At 38.1% G+C, this 19,826-nt stretch overlaps 1 protein-coding gene across 1 annotated transcript; it reads right to left on the minus strand.

Annotated features, from left to right (window-relative positions):
* Positions 1-1,970: 1,970 nt before the first annotated feature.
* Clec6a (C-type lectin domain containing 6A) lies at positions 1,971-18,124 on the minus strand. The gene is made up of 6 exons (XM_085839596.1): positions 18,064-18,124; positions 15,444-15,533; positions 13,841-13,942; positions 9,464-9,615; positions 4,523-4,638; positions 1,971-2,480 (listed from the first exon to the last, which is right to left on the minus strand). The coding sequence occupies exons 2-6, from the start codon at positions 15,481-15,483 to the stop codon at positions 2,336-2,338; spliced, it is 555 nt and encodes a 184-aa protein (XP_085695722.1). The 5' UTR covers positions 15,484-15,533; positions 18,064-18,124; the 3' UTR covers positions 1,971-2,335.
* Positions 18,125-19,826: the final 1,702 nt, after the last annotated feature.

The raw sequence follows: 19,826 nt of genomic DNA on the forward strand, positions 1-19,826 counted from the left end.
GTATTCTATATATATTACATACACATCATGAAATCTCACATGCAAATGATTTCCAATTCCTCATATACTATTCTTTTGACACTGTTTTATTTTATTTCATTTGACAATTGTTGCAAGAGTATCATGACCGTACAAAGAAATTGGATTTTTTTGTCATAGTCTTATGTGCTTCGACACCTTGCATATCCACTCTTCAATCCTAACATGACCATTACACAGAACTGCTCACCATGCTTTAATTTTTTTCTCTCTACCACATATATGACTAGTATTTGCCTCCTAAAAGGCCTCCCAAAACTTTAACAAGGAGCACCTTTAACTTTTGGTATACACACATTATAAACTTAGAGTTGACTGATGTTTACATAAGAAAAGGTCCATTCATAGATTTTCCTAAGCAGGTGAGCATGTTCTGATTTTGATGTGTAGTTCTCAATTTACAAGTGAAAGTGAACATTTCTATAAATTAATATTTGTTGAATGTATGTATTTATCCTTCTATGGCATGTCTGTCCAAATATTTTATTCATTTTTGTCTTTGTCTAATTCATTGTGACAGTTTATACATTCTTTGTAATAGTACTGTGTTATTAATTAGTGATTGGAACATTTTCCAGCAAAGAACTTTTAATTCTCTTCCCTCTTGTTATACCTATTTTGTTTCTTAAAAGGGGAGCTGGGATAACCAAGTTCCAAGAAGGTCCCCACACAGACTCTCGCTCTCTGTTATTGACACTTTGGGGATTTGTCTTCTTCAGTTGTGTGAAATAGAAGTTGGGTATGGATTCTGAAGCTGCCTCATGAAAACGATTTTTTAAATTTTTCTGTGTTTTTTGGGTTTTGGGGGGGTGGGGATAGTTTCTTTATTTACATTTCAAATACATTTCCCCGTATCCATGCCCCATCCAAACCCACGATCCCATCCCCTCTCCCCTTGCTTCTATGAGGGTGATCCCCCACTCATCCACTCACTCCTGCTTCCCCGTCCTTGCATTCACCTACTCTGGGGCATCAAGCATTCATAGGACCAAGGGCCTTTCCTCCCATTGATGCCTGACAAGGCCACCCTCTACTACATATGTAGCTGGAGCCATGGGTTGCTCCATGTATACTCTCTGCTTAGTGGTTTAGTCCCTGGGAGCTCTGGGGGTGGAGGCTGGTTGGTTGATTGATATTGTTGTTCTTCCTTTGGAGTTACAAACTCCTTCAGCTTCTCCAGTCCTTTCTCTTAACTCCTCCACTGGGGACCCAGTGCTCAGTCCAATAGCTGGCTGTGAGCATCTGCTTTAGATTTTTGGATCATTTTCTCAGATGGAAGGTGGCTCCTGTGTTTGGAGCACACATAAATCACCTTGTAGAGATTTCTACATGTGAGAGGCTAACTGATAATAATGAATGCCAAGGTGTCAGCCATGGGAGTAAGTCACCAAGAAAGCAGATTTGAGTTTTTGTCAGGTCCCTGGATGATCATGTTTCTAGCCATAGGCACAACCTTCACCAAGGGATTTTGCATTTTGAGAATGTAGTGGTTTTCAAAAAGTACTGTATTGTAAATCTTCTAAGAGCCCAACCTTACAATCTGGAAAAAGGAATGTTTGTAGAAGTATGAAACAAACCAGGCAGTGGTAGCGCACGCCTTTAATCCCAGCACTTGGGAGGCAGAGGCAGGCGGATTTCTGAGTTCGAGGCCAGCCTGGTCTACAGAGTGAGTTCCAGGAAAGCCAGGATTATACAGAGAAACCCTGTCTCAAAAAACAAAAAATTAGAAGAAGAAGAAGAAGTATGAAACAAAAAGAGAAAAAAGAAAAAGAATGATAAGTCAACAGAGCAAAGAGGTGGTCCTCGTTTGCTTCTTTGTTTTGAAAAAAAAAAAAAAAAAGACTGACCAGAAGAGCAACTTGGATGAAACTGTTTATTCATCTTATACTTTTAAGTAACAGCAGTTCATAGAAAGAAACCAGGGCAAGACCCTGGGGAAGAAACCTGAAGGCAGAGATGGATGGATGATGCTCCCTGGCTTGCTCTTCATGGGTTTTACAGCTTTGCTTACCACCTGGACCCTCTTACAACAATCATTAATCAAGAAAATGTCCCCAGACATGCTGACTGGTCAAGCTGACAGAGGCAATTCCTTAGCTGAAGATCCTACTCCCCAGGTGACTCTAGTTTGTGTCAAATTGACAAAACTCTAACCATCAGAAGGAGAAAGGGCTCATTCTGTTTTGAGTAAAGAGGAGTGGCTAGGAAAAGAACGGCCTCTGTCAGATGTACACGCCAAGAAGTTATGGCTTCTTGGTGGGTCTGAACTTTAAAGATATTAATGAATAATAGGCAGTCATAGGTAAATCTTCTTCATTTCACATATTGAATTGTGTTTACTATCACAGAAAACATCATTCCAGCCCCATTTCGAAGGATTCCAGTAAACTATTGAAACACACCGCTCTTCCGGAAGATTGGGTTCATGGGGGTGCCAGAACCTACAGGAGACAAAAGGCAAAAATAACTGCTGTCATGAGTTCATGGCCTTCACATGAAAGGTGGAATGTAATGTTGAATAGAACAAAGCTGAAGATGAGAGAACATTCCAGCATTTTCTCCCCTTTCTCCCACAAACAACTTCTATAATGCCAAATATGGGCAGTTTTGCATATTGTTTTCTGGTGTGGTGTATTTTGGCCTTTCCCCTTCAATCCAATATTTACTATCTCTTCTTCACAGATCCTTCATCATGATGTAAGTTGGTAAAAGTTTCTTTTCTTCTGTCATTTATAGAAGTTGCTTCTTTACATCAGCTTCCTAAGCCTGATTTTGACATATCTATCACCTCTGAAGAGACTAGTGGTCTAAAAAATAAATGTGTAACAATAAAATGATTCCTAATGCCATTCTGCCATCACCAGAGAGATGCAGATGGGAAGAGACCCACAACAAGACATTACACAGAAAGAAAGACCACACAGCTCTAAAGAAGATGTCTCTACCAAATTCCTCCTGTCAGCGCTCAGGGAACCCCATTGGAAAGAGAAGGCAAGAGGAGTAAAGGAGACAGAGGGACAAAGGACATCGTGAGAAAAAAACCCTCTAAATTAACGTGAGCAAAATTCATATGAGCTCACAGAGACTTAAGCAGCATGCACCAGGCATACACTGGTCTGCACTAAGTCCTCTGCCCATAACTATAGCTTTGAATTATACTCAGAATTATAGCTTTGAGTTATAGTAGTAGTTTATAGGATTTATTTATAAATGTATAACAAGTATGTCTCTTATTCTTGTGTCTTCTCTTGGGCTATTTTATTTTTCTGTTGGTTTGGATTGCCCAACTGCAAAGTGAGTTTTCTTTTTATCTTATTGTACTTTATTTTGTTGTTATCTGTTCTTTTCTAGTGAGAGTAAATAGATATATATATGGGGAAGGAAATATGGAAGAACTGAGGAAAGTAGAGGGAGGGGAAATTGTATTCAAATTATACTGTATGAGGAAAAAACTATGTTTAATGTAAGGAAAAAAGAAAAAAGAAAATTTAATAAAATACCTGTTTAACTTCTAATTAACTTTGACCCTGATTAAGAAATTTAATGTATTATTATTTTACATTTTTCATGTATAAAAAATGGAAATGATAATAAACTAGAAACAAATTTAGTAAAGGTTTCAATGTAACGCACTAGATTACATGAGGATAAAATAAGATAATAAATGTGCTTAAATAGCATAACATATTATTATGTAATTATTCTGATATATTTATCATAATTCTGATCCAGTTACTTTAAATGGTATTTATTAGAGATTAATAAATTAAATTAAGTCTCTACTTGTGTTTAAAGTCAGAAAAAATAATCTAATGGCTGAGAACACCATCTTTTTTGTTTGCTTTGTTTTGTATTGTTTTGTTTTGTTTTCGAGACAGGGTTTCTCTTTGTAGCCCTGGCTGTCCTGGAACTCACTCTGTAGACCAGGCTGGCCTCAAACTCAGAACTCTGCCTGCCTCTGCCTCCAAAGTTCTGGAATTAAAGGCATGTGCCACCACTACTCAGCTGAGAACACCATCTTTAGAGTCAGGTAGACACTGAGTAAATGAGCTTTCTCATCTTATTTGACCTATGAATCTTTTTTTTTTTTTTTTTTTAGATTTATTTATTATATGTAAGTACACTGTAGCTGTCTTCAGACATTCCAGAAGAGGGCGCCAGATCTCATTGCGGATGGTTGTGAGCCACCATGTGGTTGCTGGGATTTGAACTCTGGACCTTTGGAAGAGCAGTCGGGTGCTCTTACCCACTGAGCCATCTCACCAGCCCATGACCTATGAATCTTGAGGACGTTATTATTCAATATTTTATGTGTAAATTGAGTTTCTAAACAAGAAATTTTATAAAACTTTAGATTATGCATACATTTAGTGAGAACTTAATTAATTGCAGTCATTAATTATAATAGTTACAGCTGGCAAATTTGTCCTACAATTTCAATGTAAATAATCCCAGTGTTTCATTAATCTAGGACTGCACTCACCTGACATTTTGACTGAAAGGAGTATCATCGACCCATTGCCATTTGCCATTACCTTGTGGATCAGAAAGACCCAGGAAGTAAGAAAGTGACTCATTCAGCTGTTGGGTGATGAAATTCTGTATGGAGAAAAGGGAGTTAACAACTTGCAGTTTTCATATTGAACAGAATGAGCATTCGTCACAGCCTTCACGGCCATTGGAAAGCAGAAGTGAAAGGATAGGTCATTGGAACCCATAGCACAGGAATGAAAAATAACAATGTTGTCACAAAGGCAAAAGGCCCTAGCTCATACCTTCATCATTCATTCTCCACCAATTAAAAGTATCTCCAATTCCATGAAGTTATTCTTATACTTTTAACCTCTTTTAAAATGTGATGTGTTTAAATGTTAAGATATTATATTCTATGTCTCTTCTTGACCAAGAAATGCCCAGATTAAAAGAACATTTCTGAGTCTATCTGTAATGTGTTACCAGATATAAATGGCTAGAGTATCTGTGATCTCAGTAAGCCAGCTTGTCCTAACCAATGTGGGTAGACATTATCTAAACATTTAAGGTCCTAAACAGAACAAGGCAAAGGAAAGAGCGGTTCATCTTATCTTGCTTCCTGCCTTTGGTAGAGAGAGCCGTCTGATGTCCCTGCATTTCAGGCCTTTGACTGGAGATATACCAATGATTCTCAACAAGGTCACAGGATACAAAATCAACATACAAAAGATCAACACCATTTCTTCACACTAACAACAACAAAACAATCTGAAAAGCAAGTAAGAGGTTAACTCTTTACATAGCATCAAAAAGAATAAAATACCTAAGAGTAAGTTTAACCTGGAAGACAGGCAACACACTTAGGAAGCAAAACAATAAATTCCGAAAGCTCTAGGACAATAGTTAAGGAAATCAAAGAGCACATAGTAAGTGGAGAGACATTCTATTTTCCTGAAGATGTGTAAGTCAACCCATATATATAGCCAAATGATCTCTGATCAAGTACCAACAACCTGTGATAGAAAAAAGACAAACTCTTTAACAAATAAGCTGGGAATAAATGCTGTGGAAAAAGAATGAAGTTAGTCCCTTCCCTTATATTTCACACAAAAGTTAATTCAAAGTGCTTCAACGACCTAAATAAATGGGGCAAAATTATAAGCTCTTGGCAGAAAACACAAGATAAGAACTTTATTGCACTGGAATTAGCAATTTATTCTTGGACATGATACCAAAAAACAGACAACAAATAAAAATAGACAAAGGAATATATCAAACAAAAAAGCTTTTTCTCAGCTAAGGAAAATATCAACAACTAAAAAACAATATATAATGCATATATTGATAAAGGAGTAATATACAAAATTAATAAAGAATACCTATAAGCCAACAAGAGCAAAAGAAGTAGCACAATTAAAAGTGGGTGAGAAATGTTGAGCTGACATTTTTCCAGAGCAAATATACAAGTGCCCAACAAGAAAATTAAAAGATGTTCAACAGAAGATATAGGGGACAGGAAAGGATACAAACATTGCAAATATAATACACTCATATATTAGATAGCTTAAAGTGTTCATTATCATTATTCATTTGGGAAATGCATATTAAAACTAGTTTGTGATTCAGAATCAGCCCAATTAGAGTACCTTTCCCAAGAAGACAAATGACAACAAATACTGACAAGGATAGGGAAGAAAAATATTTATTCCTTTCTGTGGGAGAATAAACTGATGTGGCCACTATGGGAATGAATATGAAGGTTTCTCAGATCACTAAAACTAGAAATGCCACATGACTCAACTATGTCATTCCTGGGGGAATACCCAAAGCATTCTATTTCAGAGGTGTTTACTTATCCACCTTCATTGCTGCTCTATGCACAGTAGCTAAGAAATGGAATCATTCTAGATGTCCACCAATTAAAACTGGACAGTGAAAATGTGACCCATGTATACTATGGAATTGTAAAGAAAATGAAATTGTGAAATTTGAAGGTAAATTAATGCAGTGGGGGAAAGTTACTAGTTAACCCAGGCCCAGGAAGGCAAATGCCACATATTCTATCTCTATGTGAAACCTCTCTTGGAACTCCAGCTAAAAACCAAAAATACCTAAGTCTCTGCCTCCCCTCCCCAAAACATACCAAGAGCCACAGATGTGGGTTTTTATAATGCCCACGGGAGGAATCGGGTCAATGTCCACCCAAGTCAAGGTTAAAGGCCCACTCATCTACGGATGAGAAAATCATTTCATCACCTCAATTAAGCGTTGCCTATTTAAACTTAATTAATAGGGGAGAGAGAGGTTGGAGACCGTACTGTCGAAAGGGCAAGCCCTTCACTGCCTCCCACCCAAATAAAAAAGCCAACTGGCCTTGTACTAAAGAGCTGGTCTTACCCCTTCTCCCAGTCTCCCTGCCTGTCATCCAAAATTGCGGAGGAATATCAACTCAGTGTTATTCTAAATTTTTTCTGTCAAACTTAGCCAGGGTTCCAACGCCCTACTTAAAATGCAACCAGGTAGTTACCTATTCAGCACTAATTAGCATTATAAAGTCAGAGCCTACAGCCCAGCACTATTCTGTTGTTAGTGGTTTACTATGATAAGGACAGTCTTAGCCAGATACAGTTTACCATTAGAAAAGTTAGGGAATCCCACGGAAACAGGTTTTTTCTTTAGCCCTAAGAACTCAGGCAGAACTATTAAACATAGATAATTTTTCTGCCTCAGGCCAGCCTTTCTTTTTTTTTATTTTTTGTTAACTAATGGGAGGAGATGTGGTCTCCCTTCCCCCACCTGCTTGAACCTGCTTGCTCAAGGGTGGAGCTTCCTGCTCATTCGTCCTGCCACGCCTACTGCTGGACCCTGCCGCTTTGTTGCTTGGAGGCACACACGTGTTCGTCCTGCTACTGGACCCCAAGATTGTTTGGCGGGAAATCGGGTTCCCTCCCCCTTCCTTTATAACTGAGTGTCTGAAAATAGTAAAATTGAGCTTTGATCAGAATGTTGTCTTAGCTACATTCCTTTCTCTCGCCGCCTAGCCCCTCTTCTCTTCCAGGTTTCCAAAATGCCTTTCCAGGCTAGAACCCAGGCTGTGATCTGCTGGCCGGACACAACATTTAATGTAGAGTATCTGTAGAGTCCAGGAAACCAAAAAGGAGACATTGATGGAGAAGGGTGGGAATGCCTTAAAGGAGGAGGGATAGGAGAACCAAGGTGCTAGGAAAGTGGGTGGAGTGAATGTAAATGTGAATTTGTAAATGTTTAAGTGAAAGTGTAGTGGGTGATGAGGGAGATGAATGGATGGGGGAGGTTGAACCAAAACTAAGGATGGGTGAGAAAGTCATACTGAAGCCTACAGCTTTGTACACCAGTTTAAAATAAAAATTTAAAGATAGAGTTTGAAGGGAGTTAACCTCTATGAATATAGCTGCTCCAGCAGTTATTAAATAAAAAGAAGGGCTAGAGAAATTTCTCAGTGGTTAAGAGTACTAGCTGCTTTTCCAGAAGACCAGATTTCAATTCCCAGCACCCACATGGCAACTCACAACTGTCTGTATCTCCAGTTCCATGGAATCCGACAACCTCACACAGACATACATACAGGTAAAACACTAATATGCATAAAATAAATAGATAGATAGATAGATAGATAGATAGATAGATAGATAGATAGATAGATAGATAGATAAATCGTTAGAAAAAAATCCCAGTATTTTTTCTGAGATACTTCCTTATAAGATGTTGGTCAGGAAGGTCACAGAGGCTTCGGAAAAGCTTCTATTTACAGTAGCTGATGCTTTTGCAGAGACTCATAACAGGTTAATGTCCTTCAATGAAACAACTATGCCACTCTACCCCAAGCTCAGTGAGTATCACAGAGGAGAAAGGATGCAAGAGTTGAAACTCACAACAGCAATGGCTACCTGTAAAAGACATGCACAAGACTGGGAGCCTCAACAGCCCATCATGGATATGGGAGGGGATAGTAAGACCCCATCCTTCTCTGAGGGGCTATGGACAGTTAACAATTCCTGGTAGAGTTATATTTGTCAGAGGTTTGGCCACTGGGCATTGCCCTCACTCAAGTAAATAGCTGCACACCTATGCTCATAGGGTTATTGAAATATGAATCTCATTCACAAAAAGAAAGGATAGAGAGGGAAATTTGGAAAGAATAGAGGTTTAGCGGGAAAGGAAGGGGATAAGAGAAAATGATGAGGGAAACTGATCAAAGAGCATTATATATGAATAAAATTGTGAAATAATTTTATTAACAGTAAGACGCAAAGAAGAAATTTACACAACCACATTCACTGCACTAATCACAATGGCCACGGAATGGAAGCAATCTGGATGGAAGCCAGCCCTGAATGGAGAGAAGGTGGTAATTTAAGTGTTCTCATCATACACATACATGCACATTGTAATGGGTTTGAGCATTAATTTCACTGTGGTACTCAGTTCAAAATGTATTACAAATAATTACATTGTACACTGGAAATATGTACATCTTTTCTGTCAGTCACACCTTAAGATAACTAAAAAAAATCACATTAAACAAAGATAAAATATGAAATATGTATATAATGGAATATTCAGACTTTAAAAAGTCACATGGTACAACATGAATGAGTCTTGAGAACATCATGCTGAATAAAATCAGCTAGACAAACACACACATGTACAAGCATACACACACACATACACACAAAATAATAATACATGATTCCATTTATATTAAGAATCTAAAGTAATCAAACTCATTTTTTAAAAAGTAGAAAAGTAATTGCCAGAACCTTATGGGTTTGGAAGTGGGTAATCTGAGGAGCACAGAACCCCAATCTTGCTAGGTATAAAAATTCTAAGGGGCTTTTCTACAATGGGATGAACATACTCAAGCTACATTTTCCTACAATTAAAAGGCTAATGAAAAACAAGAAAGCACTACCTGCTCCGCTTCAGTATTGATCACCACCAGATGAGCCCCCATCTGAACACAGTTCTGCTCACTGGTGCTCCAGAAGTTCTCCTTGGTAGAAATGAGGTAGCAGCTGGAGCCAAATGACTTCCAGTGATTTGGGCAGCATCCCCACATTTTTTCTGTAACATGAACAAGAAGTTTGACTATGAGATGAGACAAATAAGATTAAGGAGATATGTTCTAGGAAACTCCAAGGATCTGAGGCTCCTTGCCAGAGATGCTTTCTCATTGTAATTACACATTTACCATTTTCAGAATAAATAATTTGGGGCAAGGGAACTTATGTTGAGAGCAGTGCTGGTCTCATGGGTTATTTAATCACATAATATCTCTGAAACATTTGAAACAGTACTTAACTCATAATAATTGCTCTATAAATGTTACTTCCTTACTAATTTTTATGGATTATCCAACATTCAAAAATCATATCCATAATTTATTGATTATTAAGAATGTATAATATAGTTTACGCTCTGACTCAAGTATCCAAATTTCTTAACACTATCCCTGAGTAGGAATGTACTGTAAAAAGGAAAGTGTCCTTTCTAATCATTATTTAACTGTGTTCAAAATGGACATCTTTCTGGCCTTTATGAACTAATTTTATTCTTTGCTTTTATTTTTTAATTGAAAATAATTTTTACACAATATATCCTGATCATGATTTCTTCTTCACCATCCCTTCCATGATCCTTCCCACCTCTCTTCATATCCAATTCCATACCTTCTCTCTCTCTTTCTCTCTCTCTCTCTCTCTCTCTCTCTCTCTCTCTCTCTCTCTCTCTCTGTAGGAAATAAACGGACAAATTTTTTAAAGGACACAATTTAAAATAGAAAAAAAGCACAAGAAACACCCAGAGACTCAACTGACACAGAGAGAAACAAAGGTCATAAAAAAAAAAAGGAACCATAATTTACAAACAAAGACCAGTATTGTTTTTCAATGTTCCAATAAAGCAATATGAGATCAAAACAACAACAACAACAACAAAAAAAAAACAATGGCAAAAATATCATTGAATTAGAAGTCTATAAAAACACACATGGTAGAATAAAATAATGAAAACAAGTTATGACATGAAAGTAAAAATATAATCACTAAGTAAAACCTAGATATGAAACTGGAAATGTATAATTTTGGAAGTCAAACAAGATCTGAGAGGTATGCCTCACCAACAACTTTCCAACCAGTAAGAAGGACACATGCTCCACTATGTTCATAGCAGCCTTATTTATAATAGCCAGAAGCTGGAAAGAACCCAGATGCCCTTCAACAGAGAAATGGATACAGAAAATATGGTACATTTACACAATGAAGTACTACTCAGCTATTAAAAAGAATGAATTTATGAAATTCCTAGGCAAATGGATGGACCTGGAGGGCATCATCTTGAGTGAGGTAACCCAATGACAAAAGAACTCACATGATATGTACTCACTGATAAGTGGATATTAGCCCAGAAACTTAGGATACCCAAGGTACAAGATACAATTTGCTAAACACATGAAACTCAAGAAGAACGAAAATCAAAGTGTGGACACTTTGCCCTTTCTTAGAATTGAGAACAAAACACCCATGGAAGGAGTTACAGAGACAAAGTTTGGAGCTGAGACAAAAGGATGAACCATCTAGAAACTCCCATACCCAAGGATGCATCCCATAATCAGCCTCCAAACGCTGACACCATTGCATACACTAGCAAGATTTTGCTGAAAGGACCCTGATATAGCTGTCTCTTGTGAGGCTATACTGGGGCCTAACAAACACAGAAATGGAGGCTCACAGTCAGCTATTGGATGGATCACAGGGCTCCCCCAATGGAGGAGCTAGAGAAAGTACCCAAGGAGCTAAAGGGATCTGCAACCCTATAGGTGGAACAACAATATGAACTAACCAGTACCCCCCCCCCCGAGTTCGTGTCTCTAGCTGCATATGTATCAGAAGGTGGCCTAGTCGGCCATCAGTGGAAAGAGGCCCATTGGTCTTGCAAACTTTATATGCCTCAGTACAGGGGAACGCCAGGGCCAAGAAGTGGGAGTGGGTGGGTAGGGGAGTGGTGGGGGAGGTTATGGGGGACTTTTGGGATAGCATTGGAAATGTAAATGAAGAAAATACCTAATTAAAAAAATGAAAAATCAAAAAAAAAGGTGAAAAAAAAGAAATGAAAGAGAGAAACTCAGGCACTGAAGACAGGATAGAAGAAAGAGATACCTCACTCAAAGAAAATATTAAATCAAAAAAAAAAAAAAAAACTCCAGGCACAAAACATCCAGAAATTCTCAGATTAAAAACAAAACTAAGTCTATAGGAATAGACGAAGAAAAAGAAAGCCAAGTTAAATGCACAGGAAATATTTTCAACAAAATCATAGAAGAAAATGTCTCCAAAAAAAAAAAAAAAAAAAAAAAAAACAAGAAGAAGAAAATGTCTCCAACCTAAAGAAGGAGATGACTATCAAGGTATAAAAAACATGCAGAACACCAAATGGACTAGATCAGAAAAGATATTCTTCACAACACACAATGATCAAAATGCTAAACATACAAAACAAAGAATGTAAAAAGCTGCAAGAGGAATATACTGAGTAACATATAAATATAAACCTATTAGAATAATGCCTGACCTCTCACTGAAGACTGTAAAAGCCAGAAGGGCCTGAACAGATGTTCTACAAACTCTAAGAGACCACAGATGTGAGCCCAGACTGCTACAGCCAGATAATTGTTTTTCCTTTTACACCCAGATAATTTTTCCCTTTGATACAGAATCGCTCTCTATTTAGCCCTAGAACTCTCTAGGTAGACCAGACTAAATTCATATCTGTACAAATTCCCCTGCCACTACCTCCAAAGTGTAGGAATTACAGAATTTAATGAATCAGCATGAATAACAAAGTATAAATATTTTTGCTGGAAGTTTCCCTCTTCTTTTTATTGTATTAATTCTAAAGAGTATTGTTAAATGTCTGTTATTTGATTTTCTGACATGGTATTAGATAAATAATTTCATCACATAAACTTATCTAAGAACAAAATTAATTATGCCAAATAGCCTGCCTGGCCATAATTTTAAGGCAGATACACTTAGGAAATGTGTTTATAGATCGATACAAAATTAATTTAATTAAAATCCACTTCTATCTCATTTCAGAGCCTCCTAAAGGCCAAGTGCCAATTTTTCTTTAAAACTGCATTTGTAGCCTTGTGAAGTCCTCTATATCAGTTGTAATCCCAGAACACAGGAGGCTGAAGCAGGAGGGTTGTGAATACAAGCTAGTTTAGGCTTTCTAAGGAGTTCAACCCTTCCTGGGTGAAACTGTGCCTCAAAATAGATATATGAACAGTTATTGTATAAATGTCTCCAGAAAATAGAAGAAAGACTATCCTTGTGGAATTATGTTTTCCTCGGGAAAGAATCAGCCCCACAGTTGTTTGACACAATGAACTCAATGTGCTAAGAAAAGCTGGTCAGGGCAACCTTTGTGTTGCCGCACAATGTATTCTAAACAATGACTGAAAGAGAAAATCCCAACAACACCTAGATGTATGAGGGGCTTTGTTCTGTCTTCACATATACTTCTCTTTCCACAAGGATGTAAATTAATAATAATAATAGTAGTTGTAGTAGTAGTAGTAATTAATAGATATGGCATGGTGAGTAAGCCAGTTCTTGGATCAGGACTCTGATAGATGTCTAGATGCCATTGTTATATGTTAAAAAATAATCCCATAAAGAAAATTAAAGACAAGTGCCTATCATCACACAGAGGTGAGGCAGATATGATGCTCAAGTTTACTCTCATACACAAATTTGCCATTTATGCACTTATGACACGGGCAGGCTCAGTCTGAGTCAGTTTTCCCAGTAATAAACCTGGTACTTGGAATGGAGATGTATAGTATTAATTGAGGAACTTAAATGCCAAAGAGAATTTTATGTATTGAATTTAAAACTCATGAGAATCTTTAATAATAACTTCCAGAGTTTACCTGACATACTGTGTGTGTGTGTGTGTGTGTGTGTTTTGACAGTGTTGCCCAAAATCAAGATGCCTAGGAATTAAATTGAATTGTTTCATAGAAATATCCAGAACATTAACTGAACATGTAAGTGTAAAGAATGCTTGATAGTTTCCAAGTTAAAACATCTCTCTCTCTCTCTCTCTCTCTCTCTCTCTCTCTCTCTCTCTGTGTGTGTGTGTGTGTGTGTATGTGTGTGTGTGTGTGTGTGTGTCCCCTCTATTTTTTCTCTCTCTTTCTCACACCTACACTATAATAAATATATCTTAAATTTAACCCTAAAAATGACCCCCCCAAGTCTAGCAAAATATTGAAAATCTTCACCTGACACCATAGTCCCTTCACTGAAGCAGGTGAGACTGGAATGGTATGTGTGAAGTTCATATAGTCTTCTACTGGGCTGGTCCATAATAAATTGGTAAGTCACTGTGAAGAAAGAAGGGAATGAGCATGACCTAGCCATCCCTGGAGCCTCATGTCCTCTACCTGGGCCAGGCTTCTCCCTCCACTATACCTCCCCCACATCTCCAGGCAAACCCACTAACGACAAGACTAAATAATTGCTCTCCTATATTCATTTAAATTACTTGTTTATACATCTCCTCATTTGTGTTTTCTTTTCCCCACTATAATATCAGCTGCATTTTTCTGGAATAAACATCTAATCTTCTTCATGAATTAATAACAAGCCCCTGCATCAGGGAACTGCCACAAGTCCTGGATAGTTATCTGTTGCCTCACCAATGTCTAGCCTCCTTTGTTTAAACAACTTTGAGGCGAGAATAATGGGTATGTTTACATATCCTTACCATTCCTGATTGTAGGTAGGATGACTTTAAACATCTAGAGACTTTTAAGTGGGGAATGTATGGTCAAGGTATGTTGTATATGAGTAGGAAAGTTTCAAAAAATAAATAAAAATTATTTTTAATTAGCAGTTTTCATGAGTGTGCACATTAATTAATTAAACAATGTTAACAAAAACAGATCTTCTTTACTATTCTAAGCAAATGTTTCTACTCCATGTTTTGGGTTCTGACCATCTGTTTCTTCTTGATCAGTGAAATAACTATTCTTAATGGCCACAATCTGTTCTCTTAAGTTTGACTGTGCCAATTAGAGCAGATGCTGCTTCAAGGAGAAGATGAGTTTGTCTTATCACAGAGCATACTGCCAACATGAAGTCACTCCCACTATTTCCTGGACTGTACAGCAATTACTGTGATCAACCTGATAGCAAATAGAAAAGCAGACTGTTGATTGCAAAGAATATCATCAAAACTTCTCACATAATAGACTTCACACATGGATTCTGAGCAGATGAAACAGGACAGAGATATTTTATTTCCTCAGTCATCACTATCTCATTTGGTGGCTTTTTACTCTTCTATTGAGAAAGAAAAATCCCATATAAATCAGACTCTAAGCTGTTGACATTATGAAATCAATTGGACTTGCACTCCCAATATAGAGATGTGAGCAGAGACTGTGATTGCTGGTGAATCCAGTGCTGTAAGGCACTGTCACAGACAATGGTTATAAATAGTATGAGCTAACAAAGCTGGTGAAGAAACCTTACATATCTCATTAGTCAAAAGATGAGGGGAAAAAAGAAAAGGGACAAAGAAGAGAAGTCAAGAAAAACATGGCATTACCTCTGTAGTCAGACCAGATAATGGGATTAAAATAACAACTCCAGGCTGGTGGTATCATATGCCTTTAATCCCAGCACTTAAGATGCAGAGGTAGGAGGATCTCTTTGAGTTTAGGGCCATTCTGATCTATGGAGAGAATTCCAGGACAGCCAGGGCTTGTTACACAGAAAAACTCTGTCTTGAAAAGCCAAAACAAAAGTGTCCATTGCAGTCTCTGTGGAACAGAGACTAGACAGTGCCCCAAAAGAGACACCAGTCAATGAAGAACTTACCCACACAGCTCGCAATGAAACAGGTACTCAAGAGTAACATGGAAATCACAGCAGCTGACCAGAGTCTCAGGGTCCAGCAGACTCCCTTCCCTGTCAGATAGCAAGCAGATGTACTCACCACAGGACCAAAAAACTTAGAACAGTTAACAACCAGACAAAATGCTCAGAATAATTATGAACTTAAAGTAGGAAAAAGCTGTCACAGCCCTAGAATATGACCAAGTCAGCTCTTAAGCATGCACACACACACACACACACACACACATTCACACACACTCACAACCTAGAAATATTTCACCCTCAGACACATGCAATTTCCATGAACTTATACTTTCTTCTTGTTGTCACATTCTTCCATTGATGTCCTCTCATTTCACACCCCTTTCAATAATTTGGCTTATTGTTGTTTTAAGGGCTTCTGGCTCTGAGATATTATACTTCTGACACATCCCTGGGACTCTGCTGTCTTGATCTACTTCATCACTTCAGCCTGCCACTTGTCCAGGGTAGATCCTCATCACACTATGTATTCCTATTGTCTCCTTTGACTGAGACAGGAATTCTCTCCTCACCTTGGGATTGTCTTTCCTGCACCATTGTTGAGGTGTATGTTCAGAAGGTCAGGGGCTTCTTGCATCTGTCTCCAAAATACGACTCAGGGACCTGGCTTCTGCCAAAGAGGCCAGAGTTCAGAATCAACTTCGACACACACTTGAGTTAAATGCCACAGAGAGGGCCAATGCTGCAAACCCAGAAGTCAGAGTCTGCACTGCTCTCCACTGATTTAAAGACATGGGAAAGAGGAAATTGAGAAACATACCTAAATTTGTTCCTAAAAACTCTGTCAAGAATGTTCTCATTACTTTCTCAGTTCCTAATGTGGAAGTATCTCCGACCTCAAAATAAATTTGTCTATAAACTATATTTACATTAAATGTTCTTTGCAATACATTATGTTGATTATTCAGTTGATATGAGGCTTAACTCATATATCAAACAGGATTCTAGGAAGCAATAAGTCTGAATGGCTGAATGATTAGCTGTTTGTCCTGGGTTGGATATCTAGAAGTCTTCACCCCTTTACACATGTGTACACATGTGCATGCATACATACATACATACATACATACATACATACATACATACATACATTAAAGCAAGACATGTGAGTATTATTCAGAAGTGGTATTGTGAGATATAAAGGGTGTTGTGGTGTACATTTTGCTATATTGTGACTTTTTGGAATGGAATCAAGCAGGTATTTTAATTATGATTATTGTGACTACACTTTGAAGGTACTAACTCCATTTTGATATTCCTCTTTTCACACAAGCTGTAACTAAGGTAAATAACTGCTCTATCATCTTGACAACACATAAGCAGTCACAATGATGACTGTAGGTCAATATGTAAATGAGACTCATGGTATCTAGACTTTTTAGGTGTGCCCTGTGTATTCAGATTTGACCTGTGTATTCAGATTGCCACGTGTGACACTTTTTTGCTTTTTGTTTTTGTTTTTTGTTTTGTTTTTTGTTTTTCAAGACAGAGTTTCTCTCTATAACCCTGGCTGTCCTGGAATGCACTCTGTAGACCAGGCTGTCGTCAAACTCAGAAATCCACCTGCCTCTGCCTCTCAAGTGCTGGGATTAAAGGAATGCACCGCCATTGCTGGGCGTGTGACACATCTTGACTCTACAGTTCCCTCTCAACTGTAGGTGTGGAGACTCTACTGAAACAAATGAGTCCTTCTCTTCAGCGCTGATGATTTGAGAGCACTCTGGACTTTTTCCATTGCTATCTTGGAAGGGACTGATCTCAGTAACCGTCCACAGGATTTCATCCATGAGTCTATATTTGGTTCACTTCTAATGCTGTGTGCTCAACTAATTTTTTTCTTGAACCTATTTTTGCCTATATATCCATATATTCCTTTCCCTTATTTTTGTATGATCTCTAATTGTGATACTTGAAACAAACTGATTGGTTTATGGACTGTTTTCATGTGGCGCTTCACTTGTCATTTGATTGGAGAGTAAAGAGGAGCCCGCTCCTCTGGCAGGAGTTATCATCCTTAGGCTTAAAATTGTTGTCATGGACCAGACTGACCTTCTTGGGCTAATATGACAAAATCTGACTTATATTGGGCAAAAGTTCATTGGTAACATTTTACAAGTTCTCTCACTAGATGAGGAGAATTGAAGAGTGGTACACAATCAGAGGCAAGCCCCCATAGAGTCTGTTATCTCTTCCTCCTCACACGCATTCTTAAGAACCTTTCCTCCACTATCCCCATCAACACCTCCTCATTCACAAGGAAGGAAGCAGTCTTCAATGGAACATTTATGACACTGGGATACAGAACATGTACAGCCCCTATCCTCAGTTCTTGGTGCAGAACTGTGAAGAGTCTTTTGATTATATTCTGTGAAAATTTTGTGAAGACTTTAAATTCCAGAAATAGTTCCAGGGTAATAAATATAAAAGGAACAGCCTTTCTCATTTATAACAATTCCATTTTAACTAGGCCTTACATTATATTAATGAGGTAACTCTCATCAGTCCCTAAGGTCGTTTCAAAATGGAACCAACCATGTGATCAGACAGTTGAAATACTTACTCACACTCCCGCTGAAAGGGAGAAGGGCTGAAGATTGAGTTTGCTCACCAGTAACCAATTTCTGACCTGTCGGGAACAACAAACATAAATTAGACTCATTGAAGGTTTTCCAGTAATAGCATAGTGGTGGGTATGGATAATAATGGAATAGATTTAGTAATTTAAAAAATACCCAAACATTTTTCCATCATTTTTGAGATATACTATGTCATAAGGGGAGAAGGAGGAAGTGGTTATTACCACCAAGGCATTACCAGCTGTTTCCAGTTCCCCTAGAGGATGAAGAAGCACAAACTATAGTGTGGAATTGACTGACTTTCCAGGAAGAGAAAACATTCCCCTAAGATGTCCAGAAGCAAACTGCTCTCTGCTTTCTTACCCATCTCCAGCATTCACCTCCCAAACTGATTTTCATGTGAAACATTAGACCCTGCACTCTAGTATCTGCTCCCTTCAGTCTCCAGGTTATCCTGGCATGCCTTGTAATAAACAATGCTGAAGCAACAGAACAAAGTTCAACTGAAGAATGCCCTGAGATAAACCATAAAATTAAACAGAAGAAAGAAAGTCGGGAGGGAAATAGAAAATCACAGCGTGAGCAGAGTTGTGGGTGAGCTTCAATCAGATGTGCAGACAAATGTGAAATATCTGAGTCTATTCAAGAAAAAAAGTGCAAAATCTCACTATCAGGATATAATAGCTACTAAGGATTAAACTAGAAGCCTGGGGTGTACGTGGAGACACAGACAAAGGGGATTTTTTATTTTGTTGTGGCTGAACCTCTTTTATTATTTTTTTAAAAGAATACTTCCTATTGAACTTAGCTAAGTAAAAATTCCTATAAATTATGCTTGGAACTCTGCTCAGTCCCTGGGATAATAACAAAATACAAGGAATTGCCAAAGGCAAGAGAATAAGGAGATAGAAACATCTGATAACTATTTATTAATTAAGTCACACTGTGTATGCATTGAATCTTCAATTCATGATAACTTCCCATGAGTTGTGATACCAAATTTGACCAGACAGCTGTTCTTTATATGAGTATTAGCTTAGAAAAAAAAATGGCTTGACATCACAGCCAGTTCATTTTTGACTTGTTGACTTTGATCAGTTATTCTTTTGTGTGTTAGTTGGCTTTGTTTTATATTTGGGTTTTTATTGGATATTTTATTTACATTTCAAATGCTATCCTTGTTCCTGGTTTCACCTCCAAAAAACTCCTTCCTAATACCCATTCCCCTTCCCTCTGCTCGACAACCCACCCACTGGGTTGTCTTCCTGGCCCTGGCATGCCCCCACACTGGAGCATAGACCCTTCACAGGAACAAGGGACTCTCCTCCCATTAATATCTGACTAGGCCATCCTCTGCTACATATGCAGCTGGAGCCATGAATCCCACCATATGTACTCTTTGGTTGGTGGTTTAGTCCCAGGGAGCTCTGGGAGTACTAGAGAGCTCGTATTGTTGTTCCTCCTATGCAGCTGCTAACCCATTCAGCTCCTTAGTTCCTTTCTCTACCTCCATCATTGCGGACTGTGTGCTCCATCTAATGGATGACTGTGAACATCCACTACTGTATTTGTCAGGCACTCTCAGAGTCTCTCAGGAGACAGCCATATCAGGCTTCTGTCAGCAAGCACTTCTTAGCATCCACAACACTGTCTAGGTTTGGTGATTGTATATGGGATGGATCCCCAGTTGGGTCAGTCCCTGGATAGTAATTTCTTTTGTTTCTACTACACACTTTGTAACTCCTTC

This window comes from Mus caroli, unplaced genomic scaffold, assembly GCF_978045245.1.
Source record: "Mus caroli unplaced genomic scaffold, Mus_caroli_1 scaffold_7, whole genome shotgun sequence".
Taxonomy (NCBI): Eukaryota; Metazoa; Chordata; class Mammalia; order Rodentia; family Muridae; genus Mus; species Mus caroli.